This window comes from Sceloporus occidentalis, unplaced genomic scaffold (genome assembly GCF_023333645.1).
Source record: "Sceloporus occidentalis isolate IW3139 unplaced genomic scaffold, rSceOcc1.0.p SCAF_6, whole genome shotgun sequence".
In the NCBI taxonomy this organism is placed as follows: domain Eukaryota; kingdom Metazoa; phylum Chordata; class Lepidosauria; order Squamata; family Phrynosomatidae; genus Sceloporus; species Sceloporus occidentalis.
The window spans coordinates 75,741,364-75,768,160 of record NW_028316986.1 but is presented as its reverse complement, the minus strand read 5'-3'; the positions used below and the strand labels follow the sequence as shown (position 1 = coordinate 75,768,160).

The following is a 26,797-nucleotide window of genomic DNA, read 5'->3' as shown; positions in this document are numbered from 1 at the left end:
GGGAAACCTTTAGTCTTCCAGAGTTATTTAACTAGAGCCTTCACAGCCGTTTACCATAGATCATGCTAGCTAGGACTTCTGGGAGTCAAGACTCACAGTTATCAGGAGGGCCAAAGATTCCCCAGCTAAGATATAAGGGTTACTTTTTGCTGGTTACCTGATTCAAGGTTTGTTGGCGTTGTGGGCTGAGGGCGTTGTTGCACAAGCTCAGCACACTTTTGTAGATTGCAGAACTCCCATCTTGTACTGGGATCTGTAGTATAACACCAGGGTGCTCTATCACCATCTGGATTCCTGCAGTAGTTTCTCCTTAGGTCCCTATAAATTTAGATATAAGAAGCTGTATTACATCATCAAGGAGATTTCCACATGTTTAATGTATCTGAATGGAATTTGTTTGTTTATGTTTTTCAAGCTGCTCAATCCAAATCAGTTTGTATTTCAATGGCACACTTTAACTTTCATTGTAAAATTAAAGGTTACACCCAAGATGACTGCTGCCAACTCCTTATTGCAGTGGTACTCAAATCATTTTCCCATTGGTCCCCTTTTACATCTACATGTGGACATTGTGCCCACCCTAACTTCATGTGGTATAAGAATAAAAATATTTAGTTTATTTAGTGTGCATATTTTTATCATTCATGTATAGTCATATTTTAACATTTAATAAGGAAATAACATCATTCAAATTAGAACAGTTTTATTCAAGTAAATTCAATACAGTGGACCCTTGCTTTATGTGGGGAATCTGTTCTGGACCTCCCCCCCACACAAGTAAAGTGAATTCCGTACATGCTCAAACCCCATGGCCTGTTACAGACAGCCAAAATAAAGCTGCTTCGAGTCACAGTGGAGGTATGGTGTTTCAATGATGCATGCGTCCTAAGAGTCCAGAAGTCACACCAAAGCAATGAGCGTGGCTTTGGTGTGGCTTCTGGACTCTTAGGACGCATGCATCATTGAAACACCATACCTCCACTGTGACTCGAAGCAGCTTTATTTTGGCTGTCTGTAACAGGCCCATTTAAACAAATGGGGCGTGCTCCTGTGTGCAGCGTGGCGCACATGCCATAGGTGCACACACCATTCATCTAAATGGGGCTTCCCACCCATGTGACCTCAAGTCTGCATATGGGAAGTCCACATATGGGGCGGGCCAACTGTATTTAACACAATGCATGTGTAAATTTTACACATTAAAAAGTTTGGGAAGACGAGAAGGAGGATGAATCAGAGTTGCCAAGTCTTGGACCCACCTTGAAAGACTCTCGTGCCCCTCTGGAGGCCCGCCCCACCATTTAACCACCACTGCCTTTCTGGCATAAACCTGCCCTCATAATTATTCTGCTCAACTGATTTGTAAAGACATGTTAATATCAGACCTACCACTTCTCCATCAGGTTTCCAGAAGCCTAATTTGAAAGAAACTAGCCTATTTTGAAAGAAAGGGATGGGCAAATGAAATTTATCTGGTACAGTTTTCAACTTTTTAGGCCACTATTAAGGCTCAACTGGATTTTTTCACAGATGAATTGATGCAGATAAAAACAATTGCCTCCTTTCACATCTTGTTCTCTCCTTTCCTAGCATTGGCAGATTTGGGGTATCATTGGGAGAAAGGGAATAGTCACTTTTAATTTATTGTTTTTGGACCTTAATTTATTGTTTTTGCCCCATGGACAATGATGACACATAATTTTCTGATGAAGAGCAAGGCATACATACGCATCTGGGAATGCAGATGGGGTTTTAGTGTGACGATGTGGTGACATAGAGCTCCATGCTTGGCATTTCTTTCCTGAAACAGTCAGTGCCATGGTACCCCGGTAGTTTGTGCCAGTGCTTTCATAACAGTCTTCCACAGATGGAGCTTGTGGGGGAATAACAGGTGGTGCAGCTGTATTCAAACAAAACAAAAGACCACAGATTTAGAAATAAGTGGCACATGCATTGTTTCCACATTTATGATGACCAGTGTTGTTAAGCCCCTAGTCCTGCAGAAGAACATAGCTCATAGCAGTGAAAATTTTGAAAAATGTTTAGAAGCCAGTAAACAGAGTCGGGATGGACGCAACCTCAAAGCACCTAGACCTCTTTGCAATGATTGATAGTCTCCCCATTCTTGATTGTTGTTGGTTCACTTTTTCTGGCAGTATAATACTGTACTCAGATTAGGAAGCGGCCTAATACTGAATCCATCTATTTTATTATTATTAACTCTGACTGGCAGCAGCTGTCTGGGGTTTCAGGCAGGATTTTTTTCCCTCCCCAGCATGGTTTAGTGGTCTGTGTATTGGAGTACAAGTCAGGGAGACCAGGGTTTAAATCCCTCTTCAGCCATGAAAATTCAGTGGGTGACCTTGGGCAAGTCACACTCTCTCAGCCTCAGAGGAAGGCAAAGGTAACCTCTCTCTGAACAAATATTGGCCAAAAAACCCACCCCAGTGCAGGTTCACCTTAGGGTCACCATAAGTCAGAAACAGCCCCTCCCACAACAAAGCAAACACCTCCCCACAAACTATCATCTATCAATTTTCCAGCTAAGTATTAACTGGGCCTGACCCTGCTTAGCTTCTGAAATCAGACAAAATTGGTATATTGAGGAAGTTTACTGCAGCATTGACAGACCAATCCTAATTTATCTCTTGTTGGTCTAGTGCATCTTGTTTTACCTCATAGCAAAAAGCAGCTATCCTAAGCATGTTTATTCAGAAGAATGTTGGTCTCAGTCCACTAGCATTCCTTCCTGCTAAATGATTTTCAAGAGTGTAGTCGTTCAGACTTATTTTATTTTCACTGTTAACTCAGTCTATCCCTTATGAAGAGATTAACAACAGCAAAATGCAATAATTGAAATCAGTGTAATAAAATAGCTGTTGAAAACACAGCATATAATAAAAATGCAGGATGAATTTATTCCACATTTGCCTGACACCATTTGCAAAAACTCAGCTGAGCGGTCATAACCAAATTTGTCACACTTAATATTTGCAAGGCATCCATCCATCTATCACACTATTTATATTGCATCTTTCTCCCAGGCTGGGATCCAAGGCAACCTACAAAAATATATTTACTTCTAATACTTGTTTAGCTTTTGGAGTGTAAAATGTTCTATACAGATCTATCACAGATGAGCATGTACCAATGTTCTTACCAGTCACTACTGCAGGACCATCACAACTAGGGATATTACAGTATTCCCATCGTTTATTGGAATCAGTGGTATAGCACCATGGCTTTGTCTCTCCATCAGGGTTTCTACAGTAGTTTTCTTCTAAACCTCTGAAACAGAATGCACACAGAAACAACTGATACTTGAAATCTCTACATTAATTTTATGGGGGACCTTTGTTATTTAAATTTCACTTTAATGTTGTATTTGTCTGTACTGTTTAAACTACAGAATGAAACTTGGTATAAATTCTGCAGCTGAAATCCAACATGAACCCTGCACCTGTTTTTACAGCCCTGGTTGAAAGATGCCAAAACACATTACATCACAAAATTTCCATAGAAGTCAAAAACACAGTGAATTCTAGTTAGCAAATTCATAACCTCAGCTTGAAAAAAAAATCCTTTTGAACTACATCTAGGCCATAATGGTTTAGGAATTCTGAGTTCTGGTCCAAATTGGAAACTTTTCTTGCATGGCTATATTGTTTACCCCTAGGTCACAAAGTTTAAGCTGAAATATTATTTTAAGTCTTAAAGGTACCACAAGTTTACTTCCCATCCACCCTGCCTTAAGAAGGAAAGGAGATATGGAAACTACAATGTGATACCTCCCATTGTGGTGTCAGCAATCAAGATGAACTTTGAGATTGGATTTGCACAACATAATTCTCTGAATGAAGTGTGAAACTTGTCTAACTCTCCACCCTCTCCCAACGTTCCCTGGTGGGCAAGATGCAAAATAGATGGTAAGGAGATATCTGAACCAAGGCCTCTCAAATGTGTCATATTACTCACATTATTAACTCATCTTTAGAACTGTAAAAACCCAGCAACAATGGATATGTTTCACATACTTGCAAGGATAGTTTTCTGGGGTTCTAGCGTGTTTGTGAGGTTCTTGAGCTGCCCAGGACTGGCACGTTGTTCCAGATTCGGTCACAAAAATTTTCCCTCGATAATTTTCTCCATTTCTCTCAAGACACTGACGCCCAACCGTAGAGATTGGTGCAGGTGTAGCTATATCAAGAAAGTGCATGAAGTCACCATCTTCAGAATATACAACAGGAAGCAAGCCAGCCAAAACCATTTTTTGCTTCTAATGGAACAGTCACTCTAGTCTACAAGAGCAGAAGAAGAACCATGTTGAAGCAGACCAAAGGCCGATCATCCTGTTCCAATGACTTGCCTGTGGGCAGCCCATCAACAAGATTTTTTTACAAGAGAAAAAGTCCCCCAAGCCCTTTCTACTTGAACCAAAATTCAACAGGTTTTTTTTCTCCCCACCAAAAGAAATAAAATATTATTACTATGTCATTACAATCAGTCTGCCATACTTAACCCAAATAAAACTTACTGCATCGTGGAATGTTACAAAATTCCCAGCGTTTAGTTGGGCTGGTGGTGAAACACCAAGGGCGAGGCTCGCCATCAGGATTACGGCAGTAATTTGACCTCAGATTCTTTTCTGGAAAACTGAACATTAGATAAGAAAGCTGAAGTTTCTCTTGGCTGAGTATTGAAGATTGCATCTCCTCAAGGAACATAGGTAGCTGCCTAAGACACAATCTCAGTATTGTCTAGTTTGACTGGCACTGAGTGTCTAAATTCTTAGGCAGAGGTCTTCCATTTTACCATTCTGCCTGAAAGTAGGATTTTCTATAGCAAAGCAATAGCAAAGTCAATGGTCTAAACTTCCAGACATTTAGGTCTGAAGTCTTAGGATTTACCCATATGTACATGTCAAAGACTGTAACACGTAGTGCTCCCTTTCATGGAAGAACTAGAAAGGGTTACCTTTTTTGGACCACAGCTCTCTGAACCCTGTAGCCAGACCTGTGGCTGAGAAATTCTGGTAGTTAAAGTCCCAAGAAGGTAATTTTTCCAAACCTTTGATCTACCCTACATCTCCATACATCCTCATGTCTTGTAAAGGTTCTATTCATTTTCCATGAAACTTGTGCAGAAGGCTTTTCTGGAGTATAGACTATCCAGTGATGATACAGCCTAATTATTACAAATCATTTCTGTCTACAGTTTTCAGGTGCCCCATAGTGAGCACACCCTTTCTTTTTCCTCCCACATCCCTGCTGTGTCTCATTCTGGTACATCATCATCATCATTATCATTATCATCGCCATCCGTCATCACTGCTATTATTATTAGTCATGAAGACCAATGACCTCACTTCTGAGATTTAAGAGTACTCACTTTGCAGGGAGGTATCCATGAGAATGAGGTTCTTGAGAAGCCCATGGTTGGCACTGAAGCCCAGATTCTGTTTGGGAAACCTTGCCTTGATAGTTTTCTCCACTGCAGTACATGCACTGCTCTGCAAGTGTAAAATATATATATATTCATCTTATTAGAGTTATGTTTTATCTTCTGGGTACTAGATATCATCACCATCATCATCATTTAAATCCCCCCCCCCAAATTGGGACTTAAGGCAGCTGGTAATTTAATAAAAAAAAGTACAATACTGGTATATCTCATGTCCCATAAGGACTGGAGTGTGGCTTTGGTGTGGCTTACGAACTCTTAGTACGCATGTATCATTAAACAGCATTCCTCCAAAGTGACCTGAAGCAGCTTTATTTTGGCCTATCTGTATGGAGCTTCAGTTAACAAACTAGATGTGTTCCGAGGCCTTCTTTCTTTAAAAGAAGCTTTGGTACCAACGGCAGAAATAACATGGAAAGAACAAGCATAGGTTCCCATGTTACAAAAAAGAAGAGCAATTCAACATGTTTCCTCACGCTTTTCACTTGAAATGAACAATATGCATAAGTGAAATGAAACAACCATGTCAGGTTAGTCCTGCATTAGTAAACAAAAACATTTTGAATCTTCTTGAGAACATTTGAAGCCTTCTTTCAAAATGCATCCAGGGATGACTTCTGTGTTCACCAGTCTCCACTCTTTTCTTATTTCTGTTTTAGTGGCCAAAAGTACAGGTCTATGCTTTTTCAATATGCTGGGGATACCTGGTTACTCTCCTCTTTTCTTCTGTTGTGCTGTTCACTTATGCTCAGTGAGGGGTAGATGCTTTTTACCTTGTCTGCTGTAGGTAGGTGGACCCAGTTACAGAAGGATTGGCTAGAGCAGACTCCCATTCTTTCCCAACTGAAGCTTTAGTGCATTGATTACTGCAGACAACTGCTGCAACCTAACACCAGCAGACTGTTTACCCAGCTCTCCTTTATTTTGCGTGGTTAAAAAAACATCCAGCTGGATAGAGGACCAGGAGTAAAGGGGGGCTGGGTAGGCATAAAAAGGATTTTGTAAAAAAAACAGCCTCTTTACAAGAGGTATTGTTTACAGAGGTATGCCTGTACAGGAAGCCCCCAGGGACGTAGCCATGGGGGGGGGGGTTCTTGGGGTCCGGATCCCCCCCTTCCATTATAAAAATGAATGGTGCGTGCTGCTGCGCCGCTGCGCCCAAGCCGCAATATAATGGTGGCACTTAGTCTGGACCCCCCCTTCCTAAAATCCTGGCTACGTCCCCGAAGCCCCTCCTTTTCCAATGGGTTACAGATTGCAGGACTGTCAACAACTGGAATTGGCCAAAAAGCAGAACCCGCGTAGGGAAGAAAAGGGAATTACGGTGGCTTGTTTGGTAATTCCTGCTTGTCCATACACTCCTTGCAAAGTCTCTCAGGAGTTGATCATATGAGGGAAATCCCATGCAAAACAGGGGTTTAAATCAGAAAAAAAACACGCCACAAAAGCGGGTTGATTTTCACACAACGTTGTTGCTAAAGTGGTGTTAATCTGGACAGAAAGTAAATGGAAAGTAGACAAAAGCCACTTCTTTTCGCTTTTGGAAAATCCTGAAAGTAAAAAGGAGTAGCTTTTGTCTACTTTCCATTCAGATTAACACCAGTTTAACAATGAAGTGTGTGAAAATCAACCCACTTTTGTGGTTTTTTTCCGGCTTTTAAATCCCGTTTTTGCATGGGGTTTCCCTCGTGTGATAAACTCCTCAGTCAGTTGGGTGCCTTTCCTCCATCTCAGCCCGCTTTGCAAATAGCACACACATGCATAGTCAATCCCAAGCAAATTTCCATAAGCAAGAAGAACTGACAAAAGAGCAGACTCCTCCTCGGATTAATGGAACATGTTCTTAATTTGCAAGTGTCAAAACAGCGAATCATCAGATAATGGGATGTCAAAAGGCAGGGCTTTCCTGTACTTTAAAACAGAGTTGGCAACTATAGGAGGTGGGGGGGACATTACTCCCCCCTAGAGACCTTGGAAGGTTGCACATCCCGTGTCCCCTCACTAAAAATATAAAGTAAGATTTTGCCCTGAAACACCCTTTAGACCAGGGGTAGGCAACCTTTTTGAGCCGGGGGCCGGGTTGCTGTCCCTCAGACAACTGGAGGGCCAAAGTCAAAAAATAAATAATTAAATATTTTTTTAAAAATTAAATATAAAAATAAACCAGGACAAATGTAGGACAAAATTTTCAAATGGAAGACACTTTTTTAAAAAAATGGAGGACACGCGAAAAAATTTGCTGATTTTTTAATAAATAAAATAAATAAAAATTTTATTTTTATACCGCCCTTCCATAGATCAGGGCGGTGTACAACATATTAAAAGCACATACATGAATATACAAATACAATAAATGAAATACAGTATTAAAACAAATTAAAAACCTAGTCAGCCAGCCATCTTGCCGGCGAAAGAGAGGGGGGGCCACCAGGGGCTTTTAAACAGGGAATGCCGATCGAAATAAGAAGGTCTTCAAGTCCCTTCTAAACTGGGCCAGGGAGGTAGGCGAGCGGAGCTCTGTGGGCAGCGTGTTCCAAAGGGCCGGGGCAGCGATGGAATTCGTCCTCCTTGACGTGGAGGTAAGTCTGGCCCCTGGAACCCTAAGTAATTGCTGCCCAGACGTTCTGAGGGTGTGGGGCGGAATGTATGGGGAAAGGCGGTCCTTCAGATATCCTGGGCCCAAGCCATGTAGGGCTTTATAGGTCATCACCAACACCTTATACTGTGCCCGGAAGCGAATTGGCAGCCAGTGCAAATTTTTAAGCACAGGTGTAATGTGGCTGGCCCTGGAAGTACCAGTGACCAACCTGGCTGCCATATTCTGGACCTGCTGTAGCTTCCGAGTGTGGTATAAGGGTTGCCCCATGTAGAGCGCATTGCAGAAATCCAATCTAGAGGTTACCAGAGCGTGTACCACCGTTTCAAGATCCCTCTGGGCCAGGTATGGGCGCAGCTGGCGAATAAGCCGAAGCTGATAACAGGTGCTCTTGACCGTCGCATTCACCTGCGATGTAAGGTGAAGCGACGAGTCAAGAAGCACCCCCAGACTGCGCACGGAGTCCTTCACAGGAAGCGTGATCCCGTTCAGGACAGGTGGAGTCACCGCCATTCCTGGACCAGGGGGACCTATCACAAGTACCTCCGTTTTCTCTGGATTCAGTCTGAGTCGGTTTTCCCTCATCCAGCCCATTACTGACTCCAGACAGGCCACGAGAGGAGAGACGCCATCCTCAGTCACTGCATCAGTTGGAGACATAGAGAAGACTATTTGGGTGTCATCAGCGTACTGATAACCCCGCGCCCCATGTCTCCGGATGATCTCTCCCAGCGGTTTCATGTAAATGTTAAATAGCATGGGAGACATTTTAAAAAATGTTAATATAAATGCATGTTTCTGAGGCTTCTATAGACAATTGCCCCCCAAAGGCCCCGGCGGCAATCGGCGGCAGGACCGGGCTGGGGCCGGTCCCAAGGCCTTGCTGGGCCGCATCCAGCCCGTGGGCCTCAGGTTGCCTACCCCTGCTCTAGGGAATGTGGGGGTATTTCTGCCATGTTTTTAGGTCCCTTTGAACCTTTTTAGGCCCAGGAGAGACCTTTTTTAGCTACCAAAAGTGAACAGAAGGCACTTCCAGTTCATTTCATGTTTCATGAAAAGGCCTCTCATGGGGCCAAAAAAGTGGCAAAATTTCCCCCATGCCCATTTGGGTGTGCAGTATTTGGGGTGACTATCCCTAGTGGGTAGCCCTGGGGGCTGCATGTGGTCCACAGGTCACACTCTGCACACACCAATTCAGAATAGGTACAGTATAATACAGTTCTAAGATATATCATGGAACTTAAATCCTCCTTTCCCCTACTTGTTTTACAATGAAATGGGCAACTGGAAAGTCCTCCAAAGCCCCTCAACTTAAAAAAAGTTGAGAACAAGAAGTAGCTAGACATCTACTTCTGGTTCTCTTTTCTCTTTGAGGGCTTTGGAGCTGTGTTGAGAGAAGCAATCCTAAAAACTACCAAACCACGACTCCTGAAAGCCTACAGGATGAGAAAACCTGATTTTTATAAAAGAAAAAAAATGGCATGGGTGAGCTGCTTCTGGTCAGTGATCCTGTTTCTAATTTTATCTTACATAGGTGCAAAAGCCTTCCACCTGAGAGTTCATATTATTTACCTTTGCCTTTTCCTCAGGCTGAGAAATTCTGACCTGTCAAAGCTCACCCAGTAGGTTTCCATGGCTGAGCAGGGATTTGAACCCTGGTCTCCCAAAATCCTAGTCCAACACTCAAACCACTACACCACTGCACTCATGTAATCACAGATAAGAGCTAGCATAGTGTAGTGGTTTGAGTGTTTGGCTACAACTCTAGAGATCAGAGTTTGATTCCCTGCTCAGCCATGGAAACTCACTGGATGATCTTGGACAAATCACATACTCTCCGCCCACAATAGGTTCACCTTAGGATCTCCATAAGGCAGAAACGACTTGAAAGTGCACACCACCACCAACAACATCAACTATCAGATTATCTCAACCTTACTTGGATAACTATCAGTTAGCTTATGATTACTGCTAAACAGTCCGACACCTGTTGTCTTTGTATCTTACACTGGTAAGAATACTCAGAAGAGTAAGACTGCATTATAAAAATATGTTTTTACCATATTTGCTAACAAAGGCTGGCATCCTGTAAGTGACATAAAAAAGGCTGACTGAGAGTTACTTCAAGATATGTCCTTTTTATTGTGTGGATGAAGAAATACAGCTTCCTTACCCAAGCCACCTACCTATTTTTGGCTGGAGAGAACAAGAGATGGACAAGGGGCAGTCAGGCACCCAGCCGACTGTTCCTGCAGCCAATTGGTCCAGAGGATGCCTTTTCTCACTGTAGTTGGTCCCTCATCCTCCCTCCATCCTTCTCTGGCTGTGGGGTGGGATGCCCAGCCAGAAAACAGATAAAGTATGCAAGGGAGGGCAAGACTTCATACACCTGGCAGAACTTTATAATCCACCAGTGAGGTGCAAGATCTTGGCCATTATTTTTGTAAATAATGTTCACACTGCTGATGAGGAAAACGGATTCCTTCATTCTTAAAAGAGTGACATCTGTACACTGTTTTAAAATTGCCTTGAAAATATAACACTCTGTTGTTTGCAAACTTACCTTCACATTCTGGGATGCTACAATAATCGTATCTTTTTTCAGGATCTGTGGTGTAACACCAGGGACCTTTTACATCATTATCAGGATTCCTACAGTAGTTTTCTTCCAGTGATGCATTCAGGTGAGTTCTAGGTGAGTAACTAGTAAAAAGCAAAGTTAAAGAAATTTCTTACATGTGGTACTTTACTTTTCTGTGTAAATGAAGTGATCTAATAACTGAATTAGAATTTGAATTCAATTACTAGCCAAGGCATTTGGGAAGGGAATGTATATTGATTCCTCCATGTCTTTGGGCTTCTCATGTACAAAGTGGATTTGTTGCTTGTGAAACTCCTTAAGGTGTGTGCCTCCACCTATGCTCTGCTTGAGTAATTGCAAATAAATCAAATGTTACAAAAATGCCAGAAGTCAGCAAATCCCTCTTCTCAAAGGAAATCACACCCTGATAACTACTATCCTAACATTTCTTCCTGAGAAATGGAAGTGAGTAAGATGTAATAGTATTACAATATTACTGTTACATGGCATCATCTCATTGTGATTTTTCCCCACTGGCATTGCCATGTTCAGAGGCAGAGGAACTCACACTATGTCAATGTCACAATTTTGAAGGCTTGGAAAAGTTACTTTCTTGGGCTACAAACCTGAGAACCTCCTCAGCCAGCATGCTTACTGTGGGAGTCCAGGAGCTGCAGTCTAGAAGTGTATCCACATTATGCAATTTTAGTGCTTTCTTGTCATTTCAACAGCCATGCCTCCATTCTATGGAATACTGGGATCTGCAGTTTTGTGAGGTACGTAAAATCTTCTGCTAGCAATCCCTGGTTGGTGCAGTTCAGGAGAGTGCACATTTCTAACTACATCTCTAACTAAAAATCCCAGGATTTCATAGGATGGTGTCATGATATGAAAGGTGATATCAAATTGGTATAACTGTGCAGTGTGGTTACAACCTCCCAGAGGAATCTTTTGAAGCTCATATGTCTGTAGTAGTAGATATTACCATGGGGAAAAGGAGGCGATATAGGCTTCTATTTCTCCTGCATGATGTCTAGGTGTGGTCTGAATTATCTGTTTTGCCACAGACGTATCACAAAGTTTTATAAAATTGGTCCAATATGTTCTTGCAATGGGCACAAGCTAAAAAAAGTTAATTCATAATATGACAAACATTTTTGTGAAAATTATAAAGCACACACTAATTAAATGTTGAGTAATGAATAGCTGCTTGCCCATCCTATCTAAATAGCAGGTTAGTAATCCAGTTTTCATTGAATTCCCTTTAACAGCCATAAATTATTGTCACCAAGAGCTTGCCAGTAGACCAATGCAGGTTCTGAATAATCTTTTTGTCACCCATGACTGACACTGCAGTCAGGAAGAACATAAATGTTACCTTGTCTGGCCATTTGACTCATGAGGACAAATGTGATGCACACATCTTCTTCTTCTTTTTTAATTAGATTATTACCAAATTAGATGAAGAACAACAGAGAAACAGCAAAAGGAATGTCTCTAAATCCAAATATTGATTACCAAACAATTTATGATAAAGAGTTACATTCTTTTTTATGTGTCTAGAATGGATGGTTTGCCTCAGCCTAGAAAATTCAAGTCAAACATCTATAAACCTGCAGTGCTGCATAAAACAGGAAGCAACTCTCACTCCAATGGGGAAAAGTCATACTTAGGTACGTGAGGATTCTTGTCTGCCCATTTCTGGCATGCTACACCTCCCTGAGTTTTAGATTCTGTTCCTCGGTAGTCATATCCATTTCCTCTTCTGCATTCAAGTAGATAAACTGAAAAGAAACACATTTATTCATTTATGTATTTATTGTTATTGCTGCCACAATTTTACTCTCACTTGTCCAAAATGCTTTGGACCAGAGGTGTTTGGGATTTCTGGTTTATTTATTTAATTGATTTTGAAATACTTGTGTTTGCATATACATACATAATGAGATATCTTACAGGTGAGACCCAAGCCGAAACACATAATTCATTTATGTTTCATATACCCCTTATATTATTATTATTATTATTATTATTATTATTATTATTATTATTATTATTAACCTTTATTTATGAAGTGCTGTAAATTTACACAGCGCTGTACATGCAGTCTTTTAGTTAGATGGTTCCCTGCCTTCGGGCTTACAATCTAAAAAGACATAACACAGAAGGAGAAGGGAGTGGTGGCGGGAAATAATTTTGTGTATGAAATAAAGTTTATGTACATCGGACCATCAGAAAGCAAAGGTGTCCCTATCTCAGGCACTCATGAAAAACGTTTTGGTTTTTGGAATATTTTGCATTTTGGAATACTGAACAGGGGAGACTCAACCTGTGCTACATAAAAGCACCACCATCAAGAAAATGCATCAGCACTGTGTGCACCCCAACCCAATGCCTAGGAGCCTCCTTATTCACTTCAGTCAAGGATGGGGAACTTGTAGCACTCTGTACACTGATGACTACTGCCTCTGGCATACCGCTCAGGCTGCTGGGGCATAGAACTCAACAGCATCTAGAGACACTACAGATTCTCCAGCCCTGACTACAATGGGAAGCCCATCTCTGTGTAGTGACAGCTGGTGGATCACATATGGGAAGTGCAACACATTCTTTTTAAAGGGGATAAAGTTCAGCACTTTGGATAGCTTTTTTAAAATCTGGAATTAACTGAGCAGGATCACTGCATCGCGATAAGGAAGCCAACAGCTGTCACTGGCTCTGCCTGCTATATATATATATTTATATTGAATCTGCCTCCTCCATTGAACCAGGAGGAAACATGTGCATGGGGAAAAGTTCCTATCTGTATCCTTTTTTAAAATGATGGTGACTACAGATTTACCTTAATATCTATGTATTTGTATATTTTAGGTAGAAATCCAATACAATCAGGAGGTCAGTAACTGGGAGATTATCACATTCTATTTAAAGTGACTTTTATCCAGCAAGCTCCCATTTTTGAAAAGCTGCTGGATAAGTGTGGATGGGATCTGGGCTGCATCTGGGTTGCACTCGCCTGGCCACAGCTGAGTGCAATAACACCTCTTTTAAAAATAAATGTGACTTTATTCCATTAGGGATAAATCACTTTAAATTAAACGCAATAATCTCCTAGGCCTGTTAACTCAAAAAAGAAAACAAAAAATTGTGAGTGGTCTCAACAGGCTATTTTGAAGATCAGGAGAGTGGTGTTCTGGGAGAGCATTTTGCCTCACTCACAGATTTTGCAGGGCATTCAGATGTCATTGTCTTCTATACGTACCTTGTCATGATCAAGTAGTACGATCAAGCATCAGAAGATGTATGTTGTTTACATCAACCTCACTGTAACCAAATGTAGTCAAACAACTGACTAGTTGTGTTTTATTTTGTATGTACAAACTGGATCCTTCCCCAAGACTTTGAAGAATAGAATATAATGCAGCCTCCTTTGCTTATGCCATGGGTGTGAGTCATGTGGCCCTCCAAATGTTACTGGACTGAAGCTTCCCTCAGTACTGGCTATGATTGCTATTCCTGTTGGGAATAGCAATCTAACAACATCTGTAAACCTCTATGATTCCTACCGTGACTTAAATATAATGCAAGGACATCTTCTATGTATCAAAAAACCAAACTGTTCTCTTGAACTGTCCTCGCTGCTATAGAGAGTAAGAAATGCTTGAAGCAGAATCCAGGAAAGGCTGAGACCCTGTTCTAACTGCACACAGGCAAAGAAAAATTAGTTCACTACTGAGTCCTGTAGTGAAAGTTATTATAATATCTGCTAATTGGCATTAAATGTGTTCTTAACTTATTCCTGAAGTTTAATATGTTTTTATTTTTTAAAATTATGTAACTTGTTTTAATGCTTTTTGTAAGCCTTCCTGAATATTTTGATAAATATTTTAATGAATAAAAATAAAAATAAATACATTGAGTGCAAACTGCTTTTGCACTTTGAATTCAGTTTGCAGCTGCTGAGGTAATGGGAAAGTGAGGCGAGGAAAGAGAAACTGGAACATTTTAAAATCAGCTGAAAGCGGGGGATGACAAGAGATTAATAGGGATTGTCCCAGCCAAATCATGACAGTTGGTTGATACCCAGTGTAGAAAAATAAACCTTACTGAAAAGCTTGTTTTGCTGTTTTTCATTAAGTGCACCAATGGTGTCACTTAAAATATTCATTGGTAACACAATATATGAGGCATGAGATGCAAATATAATAACCAACGTCTCCTTTTACTAGGTGTGGAGGAGTGTTGGGAAACAGATTCTTAAGTCATGTGAAAGAACTGCAGTATAAACTCTCGTAATTTCTGACTTGCAAACTTAGAAAAAATGTAAAGAACTAATAAACTTCTTTATAATTTTTATGCCCCATAGCCCAGGAAGCACAACTACAGATCCACTAGGTATCTATAGTCAATGCTACATTAAAGGATACTAAATCTGGGTCCTAACATTGTTCAACATTTGAACCCTAATACCAGTGCAAAAGAACAAATGAAAAAGTCACTGCCAAGTGTCCTCCTACAGGAAACATCTGCTACTTTCTTAGCCATTCCTTTATCACCCACTCTAGGAAAACCCAGCTCAGTATTTGGTGGCAGCCTTAAAGTGGGAATGAAAAATGTCAAGGTCTCAGCTTACATGACCCATGCCTTAACTAAAGAACAGAACATGAGGATCCTTGCTCAGTGGATTTTGGACTGGTGTGCTAGTTCTATGGTTGCTTCAGTGTGTTTTGATTGTTTTACTATATTCTAATTCAAAAACGGCCAAGATCCATACAGTATTCTCAGAAACCATTACATTCTCTCAGCAATAGTCCATGGGCCTGGATGTACCAATACCATCAGATTCTAGAATAAAACTGGCTTCACCTAATACTCATAGGCCTAACTCTTTCTGAGGGTGCATTTACACCATAGAAAGAATGCAGCTTGATATCACTTTATGTGCTGTAGCGTCATCTGATGTAATCCTTGGATTTATAGTTTTACAAATTTTTAGCCTTCTCTGCTGGTGCCTCACCAGACTACAAACCCTAGGATTCTGAGGGATGGAGCCATGGCAGTTAAAGTTGTGTCAAACTGTATTATTTCTACAGTGTAGGTGCATCCTTAGTCACAACTAGCATTGACCCAATGAATTAATGGGATATACCTGCAGACTGACTCAATGGACAAACATTGATGCAATTCATATACCGTACTCTACTTAGAATAAAGTGACAGGATTTTTTAAAAATAATCTTTATTAATTTTTAAAAAGTGACAGGATTGTTTTTGATGATTTGGCAGGGATTGATGTACTCAGATACAGAACTTGGGAAAGTAATTTTATTTTTTTAATTGTAAACTTCAAGCATCATTCAGTCAGGGTAGCCACTGGCCATGGCAATATCATAGCTTGGGGATTGTGGGAGTTGTGTGGCCTTCTTTCCTACGCTCTGCTTAGGCGAGACAAAGGTATTGTTTCAAAGCATATAAGAAATACACATACAAGCTCACAGATTTCTTTTTTTTACAAGAAAAACTCTTGTAAGCAAGGGCAAACTATGGTGGTTAAGGGACTACTTTAGCCTTCCAGGAGATCTTGGAGAGCCAGGTCCCTACTGCACCTACCCTCCACAAAAATAATTTTAACCTTCAGGGGATGTGGAGGGTATTTTTTCCATGATTCAGGGGGCCAAAGTCATTTTAGGTCTGGGAGAGATCTTGTTTAATGACAGGAAGAGAGGAATAGTAATTTCTGCTCAGTTTATGTTGTACAAAATTACCTTTCCTGGGCCTAAAATGGCTTGGGGTGTGTGTTGGAAATATGGCAAAATGTCCTCCATGATGCCTAGAAGGCATTTGAGGACCCATGGGCTGCATTTGTCCTCCCCTGATTTAAAGTACTGCATTAATAGCTATCACAAGAGCAGGGCAATTCCTATCAGTGCCATAGCTCCCAAGCTATTTTCCCAATAAAAATTACCAATATGATTTGGCCCGCAAGACAAATAATGTCAGGTACATAAAATGTCTGCTTTGGAAATGGACATCCTATATTTATGGCAGGTCAAGACTGAAATTTCTAACAGTAGGGTCTTAACAGTCATGATTGCTTTTTCCCATTAGGCCACTTCTCCTTTGATTAAAAAGCCCCCCAATAACTCAATTTCAAATTGTCTCAGCCGGCAACCTCACCCTATAATATTTTATAAAATATATTATCCTACATAAGGCGCGGCAAATCTATAATGATATCCACATCTACATACTTACTTCTTTTTTCAAAGAGAGTTACATCTGCCCTTCTGAACACAACTGTTGTTTTGGTATTATCAGCCAAAGTAATGCACTGTTGATCCTTGACAGCAAATAAGAAAGACCTGTTGAAATGGTGAGAGGTGAGCAAGGTATTAATCTTATCTAAATATTTATTTATTTTATATGCCACCTATTGACGTACACCAGAAAGCTTGTGATATTACATTATACATTAAATACATTAAAAAAAAAGAATCCAAACAGAATCCAAGACGGTATCATAAAACTAACATAAACCAGTTAAAGTGTAAACAATAAATTACAGGTGTAATTCAATGAGGCACAAGATGGTCTTCCCCTGCAGATCATGCCCCCTTCCCGAAATCTACTTCAGAGAGTTTCCAAACAGGTTTTGATGGTGTGAGAAGTCTGCTCAAAGATCACTTCTCCCCATTCCACTCAAAAAGGCCATAGGTGGACAAGACTAATTGATACAATCCTAATACAACAGCTTGAACCCCAATCCATAAGAAATAGCATGGAAAACATTTTCAAGACAAGGGAATTAATTTATCAGTTTAGGAGTGCATCCACACTGCAGAAATAATCCAGGCTGACACAGTTTCAGCTGCCATGACACAATGCTATGGGCATTATAGTTTTGTGAGACATTTAGCTCTCTCTACCAGAAAGCTCTGCTCCCACAACAAACTACAGTTTCCAGGATTCCATATCATTGAGCCATGGCAGTTAAAGTGATGTAATCCTAGATTATTTCTGCAGTATGGATGCAGCCCAAGAGTGTCTCTGCAGTTTTATATTACTTTAACTCTCATTGCTCCATCCTATGCTGAAGAGCTGCACTGCACTTCCTTGAACTAAAACTTGCTACAACAGGATGCTAACTACCTTTTCAAAATAGAAATTCCCGAGTTATACAGGATGACGATATGACAGCTAAAGCAGTATCATACTGCTATAACTGTGTAATGTAGACACACTCGTAGATTTTGTTGAATGCACTTACTGATATATTTTTGTAATGAATTACAAAAACACAGATGTTGCTATTATGTTAGAGTTAGCAAGTAACAGATCTGAACCAAACAGAAAATCACACTGAGCCATGTTAGTACAGAACCAGTTACCCAACATCTCTTTTTAACTCATTATTCAAGAAGAAAATCCCATTGTGTTCAGTGAAGTTTGTCTCTAGGTAAGTATGCATAAGATTTCAGCCATGTCTCAGGGATGTCTGAGATTGCCAATGAATATTAGGATACTCCTGCATCCTTCATAGTATGCAGTAGAACAAGTTACCTGCAAGAAAATGCTGTTTCAGCTTCACATTTCTCTGCACATTCTTCTTTATTAAGAGTTCTATAGAATTTTTTATATTGTCCAAGTATCCAAGCACCATCTGTTTTTACATAGCTATCCAGTATTTCTCCATGAACTGAAAGAAATAAGTGCAGACAATTTTAAAAATGAAAATACTGCAGGTAATAAAAGCATACTTTTCGATAACCCTGGCTGATAACATTCCGTATTCAGCATTGCCCTTATTCATTCAGTTCTGCTCATGATCTGCATCCTGATTTGACTGGTTTCCAGAACAAGTGTACAATTCAGGTGTGAACTCATCTACATATTCTTACCACCTTCTGAACTTCTGTATATACAGCATGAATCATTGTAATGGACAGACATCCCTACGATGTCTTGTGTTTCTCATGACACAAGGTCACAAACCCACCATGCATCTTCTCACTAATTCATTGGCTGACATTTATAGCAGACAGAGAAACATGCCACCTCATGACTTTATGTCCTCTGTACTACTATAAGACAGAGTGAGACAGCCTGCCTTAGGCATCAGCTTTGCAATATAATTAAAGTAGCAGGAAATTCTCTATTACATTGGTCCGATACATACGGGCCTTTGTGATGCCTCATCATGTGCTAGGTTTGCCTGGTGGTGGAGCGCCCACACGCCCCACGACCCTCGCAGGTGACAAGAGCATAACAATGGCGGTGCCCTGTATATATGGGTGCCACCATTGTTATGTAAGCACCGCTGGTGCTTATGTACCGAGTGCACCAGTGGGAGGTCTGTTTTGGGAGGTCTGTACTGCACCTTAGTTTATTGTTACATTGTACCATCACTAGAGTACCATTTGATTTTCCTAGCTTACATTTCATAGAAGCTAAAAAGCCAGTGGGAAAACAATAGAGGGCTGGCACTTCAAACATCACTATACTATTTTGGCCATATCAAGTAGTTCAAGCCTTAGTTATTAAAGGCAAATGCTATTAAGTCATTTCCTTTTGGGGTTTCCATTCTCCACATGATTAGAACTTTAGAGAAACAAAGTTGCCTAATCTAAAACATTCAATTTTAAAAAATAGATAAAAAGTAGCTTGGTTATCAAAGCTACTACTGTGGAAATTAGAATGATGCTAGTATCAAGTATTCACATCTCAACAGCTATAAAACCTATATGACCAGATTGCTAAAAGGAAAGTATACTCCTTCTGGCCTGTTCTCAGCCTTGAACTGCCAGGCTAAAGTGAAGCCGTGTTGTTGTTATTGTTGTTGTGTGCCTTCAAGTCTTTTCAACTTATTTCAACCAGGTGACTCTATCATGGGGTTATCTTGGGCTGAGAAAGTGTGACTTATCTAAGGTTGCCCAGTTCCATGGTTGAGTGAAGACTGAACCCTGATCTCCAGAACTATACTAATACAAATCCCTGGAAACCCACTGGGTGACCTTCTACAAGTCACACTCTCTCAGCCTTGGATGAAGGCAGTGGCAAACCTCCTGTGAACAAATCTTGCCAAGCAAACCCTGTGAGAGTGTCACTTGAGGATCACCATTAGTCAGAAACTACTTGAAGTTACACAATACCTTCTTACATTTCAAGATCACATTCTACACAAAGCTTTTGGTGCATATTTCAATAAAATTGGCATACAGTCCAAGAAAAACACCTAAAATACAACTCTGTGTAACAAACTATGAGCACAGAGAACAACTGATACATCACATCACCTTAATTCCAGAAGAACAAATGTTTGCAGAAGACTCAAGCAGGGTCAGCTCTACCATTAGGCAGTGTGAGAACCTAAATCCATGTGACATTAATGGTGCAAGCAGCAACCATGTCATGCTACCTTTTAAAAAAAGAATTCTAGTTATGAGTGATGGTGATTTACAATTGTTGGTGGAACTGCAGTCTGTAAAATGGAAAGCTAAGCTTTCTCTCCCTAGTTGTCCTCTTTGAGGGACTTTTCCCTGCATAATAGTGATGCTTAGCACTAATTGGGGAGACGTTCATTGGAATGTGCTTTGTAGTGGTATTTATTAGATATACTCACTGCTGACGATGAGTATTTCCACAAGAATTGTGGTGGGGTGGGGAGGCTTCAAACTTCACATGTTATGGTTCAACTAACAATCACACACAGAGGCGGAGCAGCGGAGGAGCGTTTGGGGCAGGACCAGCGCCAGCCCCACGGACCAGCGGCTTCCCTCGCAGCCACCGGGTGAGGCGCGGGAGGGTATAAAAAACCCCCACCTTTCCATCTCCCCAGCCAGAGCAGCAGAGGAGCGTTTGGGGCGGGACCAGCGCCAGCCCCACAGACCAGCGGCTTCCCTCGCAGCCACCGGGTGAGGCACGGGAGGGTATAAAACCCCCCCACCTTTCCATCTCCCCAGCCGGAGCAGCGGAGGAGTGTTTGGGGCGGGACCAGCGCCAGCCCCACGGACCAGCGGCTTCCCTCGCAGCCACCGGGTGAGGCGCGGGAGGGTATAAACCCCCCCCCCACCTTTCCATCTCCCCAGCCGGAGCAGTGGAGGAGCGTTTGGGGCGGGACCAGCGCCAGCCCCACGGACCAGCGGCTTCCCTCGCAGCCACCGGGTGAGGCGCGGGAGGGTATAAAAAACCCCCCACCTTTCCATCTCCCCAGCCGGAGCAGCGGAGGAGCGTTTGGGGTGGGACCAGTGCCAGCCCCACGGACTAGCAGGTCTCCTCGACAAAGAACTGGGAAAGCAGACGCTAGCGGTGAGAGACCAAGGTCTCCCCGCATTTCCTGAGCGATAAATTGGGCTCCAACGGAGCCCAGGTTTCTTCCCCATGAAGGGGGGTTATTGAGTGGACTTGTAAGGGGCCTCTTGCACTGTTTCTGAAGCGGTCTCTTTGGGGAGGGTCTGCTTTGGAGGGAGGGAGAGGGCTGTAGAGTAGCCATTGTCGCTCATGGTAAGCCTAGTGCTACAGTCTGCAATTTCCCATCAACACAATATAGACATTGTAAAAGTGCTCTTAAGCAATTGCTACATGGTTAACCTGGACTATGTTTTTGTTTACTCTTCTGTCGTAAGTAAGGGAGAAATCTAAGTTTATTTGTCAAAGTAACTGATTGGGGGAAACAAGGAGGAAACCGAATTTGTATAAGTTAGAAAATAATAAAAATAATAAAAAACATTAGCTTAGAAGTTTAGGAAAAGAAACAAACGGAATATCCTCATAGAAACAAAGTATTGTGCTCTAAACAGTGGGAAATTATAGTAGGAAAAAAATGCTCTATTAAAACAATATGGCAACAGGCACAAGGTCAAAAACCCAAACACAAACTCAGTCCTTTACACAAACTAAAGTATTCTCTAACTCAAGGAGAGGCTCCATAGAGATGTCAAATAAACAAACAGATATATCAATGACGATTTTGAAAGAGTTAAGGAAATTTAAAATACAAAGCAGACAGGAACTAAAGGAAACGAGTGAAGAAATACGGGCTGATATGCATAAAGCAATTGAGGGCATAGCCAGAAAAATAGATAAAATTACAAAAGAAATTTCAGATATAAAGGGGGACGTAGAAGAGGTAACAGAAAGAACAAAAGAACTGGAGGAAAAGACTGAGAAAATAAATACAGAAAGGGAACAAGATAGACAGAATATTCTCTTGCAAGAAATTAGATATAGGGAAAGGAGCGTAAAAATTAGAGGCCTGCCGGAAAAGAAAAATGAACAATTAATGGAAGAGTTAATACCAGAACTAGCAAGATTTATGGACATGAAGGAAGAACTATTAGATGTGCAAACGGAAAAAATCTTTAGAATTAATTCAACATTTGCTAGAGAAAGGTACCTACCTCGCGATGTAGCTATTTGTTTTACTAATATGAGGGTTCGGGAGAAACTATGTCAAATAAATTACGATGAAAGATTTGTGATAGACGGGAAAGAAATTGAATTATTTAGGGACGTCCCGGCTTATGTACTAAAGAAGAGACAGGAGTATAGATTCTTAACACAAGTGCTACAAAGGAAAGAAATAAGATATAGGTGGGAGAAAGTAGAAGGGATTACGGTAACATACAGACAAAAAAGATACAAATTAAATACTGTAGAAAAGGCAAAAGAATTTTATAAGAAATTAGCAGTACAATTGAGAAGAGATGAGGTAGGAGAAAGAAAAAAAGAAAAAGACAAGAAGGAAGAGGAAGGGGAATTACAACAAGGGGGTAACAATAAAGGCAATTTAGATATACAAGGTGCTGGAGAAGAAGAATTATTGAATTTGGATTTAGGAAGTCAAATTTTGATTGGAGAAGAGTTAGAACAAGGGGAAGTTAATTTGGAGGAAGTGTATTAAATTGTATCTAACTGACAGATGATGAAAGGAATTAAAATTGGTTCATTTAATGTTAGAGGTTTAAATAAAAACCATAAAAGGAAAGAAGTTTTCCATTATTTGGAAAAAAATCGGTTTGACATAATTTGCATCCAGGAAACCAAAATCAGATGTAATGAAATAAAATTCTTAAAAAATTCAAAATTAGGAACTATTTTTTGCTCGGCAGAGGGGAAAAAAAAGGAGAAGAGGAGTGGCAATTTATGTACACAAAAATTATGAAGCAAGAGAAATATTTAAGGACAAAGAAGGTAGGTATGTAGCAGTTGAAATCAATACAGGTACAGAAAAGCTGGAACTAATCAACATTTATGCACCTTTAGACAATAAAAGTGCATTCTTTACAAGATTGAACAAAGATATAGCAAAATGTACAGGTAACAATCTAATAATTGCTGGGGATTTCAATGGGGTGTTAAAACCAATAAGAGACAGACAATCTAAAAAGAAGATTCATAAAAACCAAGGGAAACCAACCAAAACGTGTTTTGAAATGATAGAGCAGCATGATCTAATGGATGTGTGGTCCCACTTACACGAGAATAAGAAGGGTTTCACTTTTTCTTCTGGATCGCACAACTCATCATCTAGAATTGATTTATTTTTAGCTACAAAGAATCTACTTACAAGAATTAGAAAAATGGAGATCGCTCCAAGAATTTTGTCAGACCACAACCAAATAGAAATTACACTAGATCTGTTGCAAAATAAAAGACAGTGGTCTTGGAGATTAAATGATAATTTAATTAAGGACAAGAAATTTAATGAATTACTGAAAAGGGAAATAATTTTTTTTTTTAAGGAAAACATGAACAACGAGGTAAAAAGCAAGACAGTATGGGACACTTTCAAAACAGTAATACGCGGATTGTTGATAAAAAAAGGATCAGAGATAAAATGACAAAATCAAGAAAAAGACAGGAAAGATGAACAGGATTTAAAGAGATTAGAAGATCTGCTAACAAAAAATAAAGAGAATAACAAAATAAAAAAGCAATATATTTTACTGAAACAAAAAATGCAACAGAAAAACACAGAAGAAGTAGCTAAAAAATTAAAATTTCTAAGACAAAAATATTTTGAAGGTGCAAATAAGCCTGGCCGATGGCTTGCATATAAACTAAAAAAAGAAAGAGACAAGAAAAGAATAAACAAAATTAAAAAAGGGGGAAAAATGATAACCACTCAGGAAGAAATTATGAAAAGTTTTGAAGAATACTATAAGGAGTTATTTAAGGAAAAAAAACAAGACATTGAAGCAGAAAATAAAATTACAAGATATTTAGAGAAAAAGGAGATAAACAAATTATCTAAAGAACAAATAGAAAGCTTAGAAAAACCTGTACAAATTGAGGAAATAACGCAAATAATAAAATCATTAAAAGAAGGTAAATCCCCGGGACCAGATGGCTTCACACCGCTCTTTTATAAAATATTTTTAGAAGAAATAAGAGAAGCCCTAAGTCATGTTTTCAATAATATTGCGAATGAAGGAATTCCCAAATCATTGGAAATAGCCAATGTGTCAGTTATCCCTAAAGAAGGCAAAGACAATACGATATTAGCAAACTACAGGCCCATAGCCTTATTAAATATTGATTATAAAATCTTCACTGGAATAATTGCTAATAGGTTGAAAAAGATCTTAAATAATATCATAAACACCGACCAAAATGGATTTTTGCCCGGAAGACAGCTAAAGTATAATATAAGAACAATTTTGAATACAATAGAATACTACACCATACATAAAGATAAAAAAATGGCACTTATTTTTGTCGATGCCGAAAAGGCTTTTGACAGTATAAAATGGAGATTTATGTTTCAAGTACTGAAAGCCATGGGCCTGGGGAATAAATGTCTAGCAAACCTGAAGCATCTGTACTCGGATCAAAAAATTCAAATAATTATAAACGGACAAAAAACTAATTACATATCAGTAGAAAAAGGAAAAAAACAAGGATGTCCGCTGTCCCCACTACTTTTTATAACCACTCTGGAAGTCTTAAACAATGCAATAAGAACAAACAAAATGATAAAGGGAGTTAGAACTAAAGGATATGAACATAAGATACGGGCGTATGCAGACGACATGGTAATAATGTTGGAAGACCCAAAAGAAAGCATAGAACATATACTAATGGAACTCAATGAATTTGGAAGCTTATCTGGAATAAAAATGAACAAAGAAAAAACCTTAATGATAACAAAAAATATGAAATTGAAGGAAGACGATGAATTAATGAGGAAAATAGGGATTAAGATTGTAAAAAAAGTAAGATATCTGGGTATATGGATAACAAATAAAAATACAGAGCTATTTGAAAATAATTATAAAAAAGTATGGAACCATATTATGAAAGATCTGCAGATGTGGAACAAGATGGAATTATCTCTATTAGGGAAAGTGGCGGCCATAAAAATGAATGTCTTGCCAAAAATAATGTTCCTGTATCAAAACTTACCTATAATTACTAAGGATAAGGTGTTTACTGATTGGAATAAGGATATAAAAGAGTTTTTATGGAAAGGAAAAAAAAGCAAGAATCCAAATGCAAATCATGAAAAAAGAAAAGGTTAAAGGTGGTTGTGCACTTCCAGATTTAAAAACATATTATTGGGCATGTGGATTGGTGTGGATCATGGATTGGATAAAGGCAGAGGATGAAAAATTGTTAAGTATAGAATCAAGTAACATGGAGTTTGGATGGCATGCTTATCTTTGGTATCAAAAACATCAGGCCGATACAGACTTTGTACATCACGCTGTTCGTAAACCTCTATTGAAAATCTGGAACATAGTGAAAAAAAGATATTATCAAAAAATGCCAACGTGGGTGTCCACTCAGGAGGCATTTTTTAGTAGAGGAAGGGATAATACAAAATTGATAAGATACAAAGACCTATTAAAAATAAATAAAAAAGGGGAAACAGATATAAAATCAAAAGAAGAAATGGAACTGGAAGGCAAAAATATTCATTGGTTTGTATATATACAGATAAAATCCAGATTTAAGCAAGATAAGGTAAAAGAAGGGTTTGAAAAAAAAAGAGAACGAAATAGATAAGGTAGTCTGGTGTAAAGAAAAAGGAAAGATTGCAAAACTATATAAATTACTTTTAAGTTGGGATTTGGAATGTGAAACTGTTACGGAAAGTATGACGAAATGGTCTCAAGATATTGGACATACAATTAATATGGATAAATGGGAAAACTCCTGGATAAAGACTATGAAATTTACAGTGACGCAAGACCTCAAAGAAAACTATATAAAAGTATATAACAGATGGTATTTCACGCCTGCAAAAATGGCTAAAATGTATAAACAATGTAACGACAGGTGTTGGAAATGCAGCTCTGAGAAAGGAACATATTTTCATATGTTCATATGGTGGGCATGTAATAAGATTAAGTCGTTTGGGGAAAAAATACACCATATAATACAGGAGATGTTTAATATAAAGTTCCCTATGGTCCCAGAGCTGTACTTACTTAATATGACGGATTTTTTGGGAAAAGAGGAAGAAAAAAGATATTGGAAAATTATGTTGTACTTTGTAACAGCTGCCAGAATAACTTTGGCTAAATATTGGAAAAATGAAAAAGTACCAGAGATAGATGAATGGTTACAAAAAATAATAGATTTAAAAGAAATGGAAAGACTTACTACGATATTAAACAACAAAAAAGAGGAGGACAAGAACTGGAAGAGATTAGATGTTTTCTTAAAAGATTACTGGAAACTGGAGGACAAAATTTAGTATTAGAAGTTAACGATTGAAGAGTTTAAAATATAAATACATATGTATGTATAGTCAAGATAGGAAAAGTAAACTGATGTAAACTGTAAATTGCTTGGAGCAATAAGAGAATGCTATGTAATCCGAAACAATGGTCAATTGTTACTGTAATGTTTTTAATAAATAAAAACTTAAAAAAAAAAAAAACAATCACACACAGAGGAACATCATGGTCCAATGATGGTTGGTTGCCACCATATTACTGGGATGGCAAATCCATACTGGGTTCCAAAATGAGGATTTAAACTTAGAATAAACCCTCAAGTCGATCCACTAACTCACTGACATTGGGCTACATGAATTCAGCCTGGCATTTAATTTATAAAAACCCACCATACACGTGCTAATCATATTGTGTACATTATATGTGGTCAGATCTTCTGGTGGTTGCCTCAGAGAACTGATTTTCAGTGTCTTGAAT

At 39.4% G+C, this 26,797-nt stretch overlaps 1 protein-coding gene across 1 annotated transcript in view; it reads right to left on the bottom strand.

The window, feature by feature from the left end:
* The window catches only part of LOC149310940 (plasminogen-like), a 61,790-nt gene that overhangs the window by 25,226 nt on the left and 9,767 nt on the right, over positions 1 to 26,797 (bottom strand). The window contains exons 2-11 of the mRNA XM_089530094.1: positions 18,198 to 18,333; positions 16,893 to 16,999; positions 12,307 to 12,421; positions 10,620 to 10,759; positions 5,389 to 5,509; positions 4,535 to 4,653; positions 4,035 to 4,197; positions 3,161 to 3,288; positions 1,729 to 1,900; positions 158 to 318 (exon numbers count right to left, since the gene is read on the bottom strand). Of these exons, the coding sequence (XP_089386220.1) occupies positions 158 to 318; positions 1,729 to 1,900; positions 3,161 to 3,288; positions 4,035 to 4,197; positions 4,535 to 4,653; positions 5,389 to 5,509; positions 10,620 to 10,759; positions 12,307 to 12,421; positions 16,893 to 16,999; positions 18,198 to 18,333 (1,362 nt within the window). The remainder of the gene's footprint in view (positions 1 to 157; positions 319 to 1,728; positions 1,901 to 3,160; positions 3,289 to 4,034; positions 4,198 to 4,534; positions 4,654 to 5,388; positions 5,510 to 10,619; positions 10,760 to 12,306; positions 12,422 to 16,892; positions 17,000 to 18,197; positions 18,334 to 26,797) is intronic.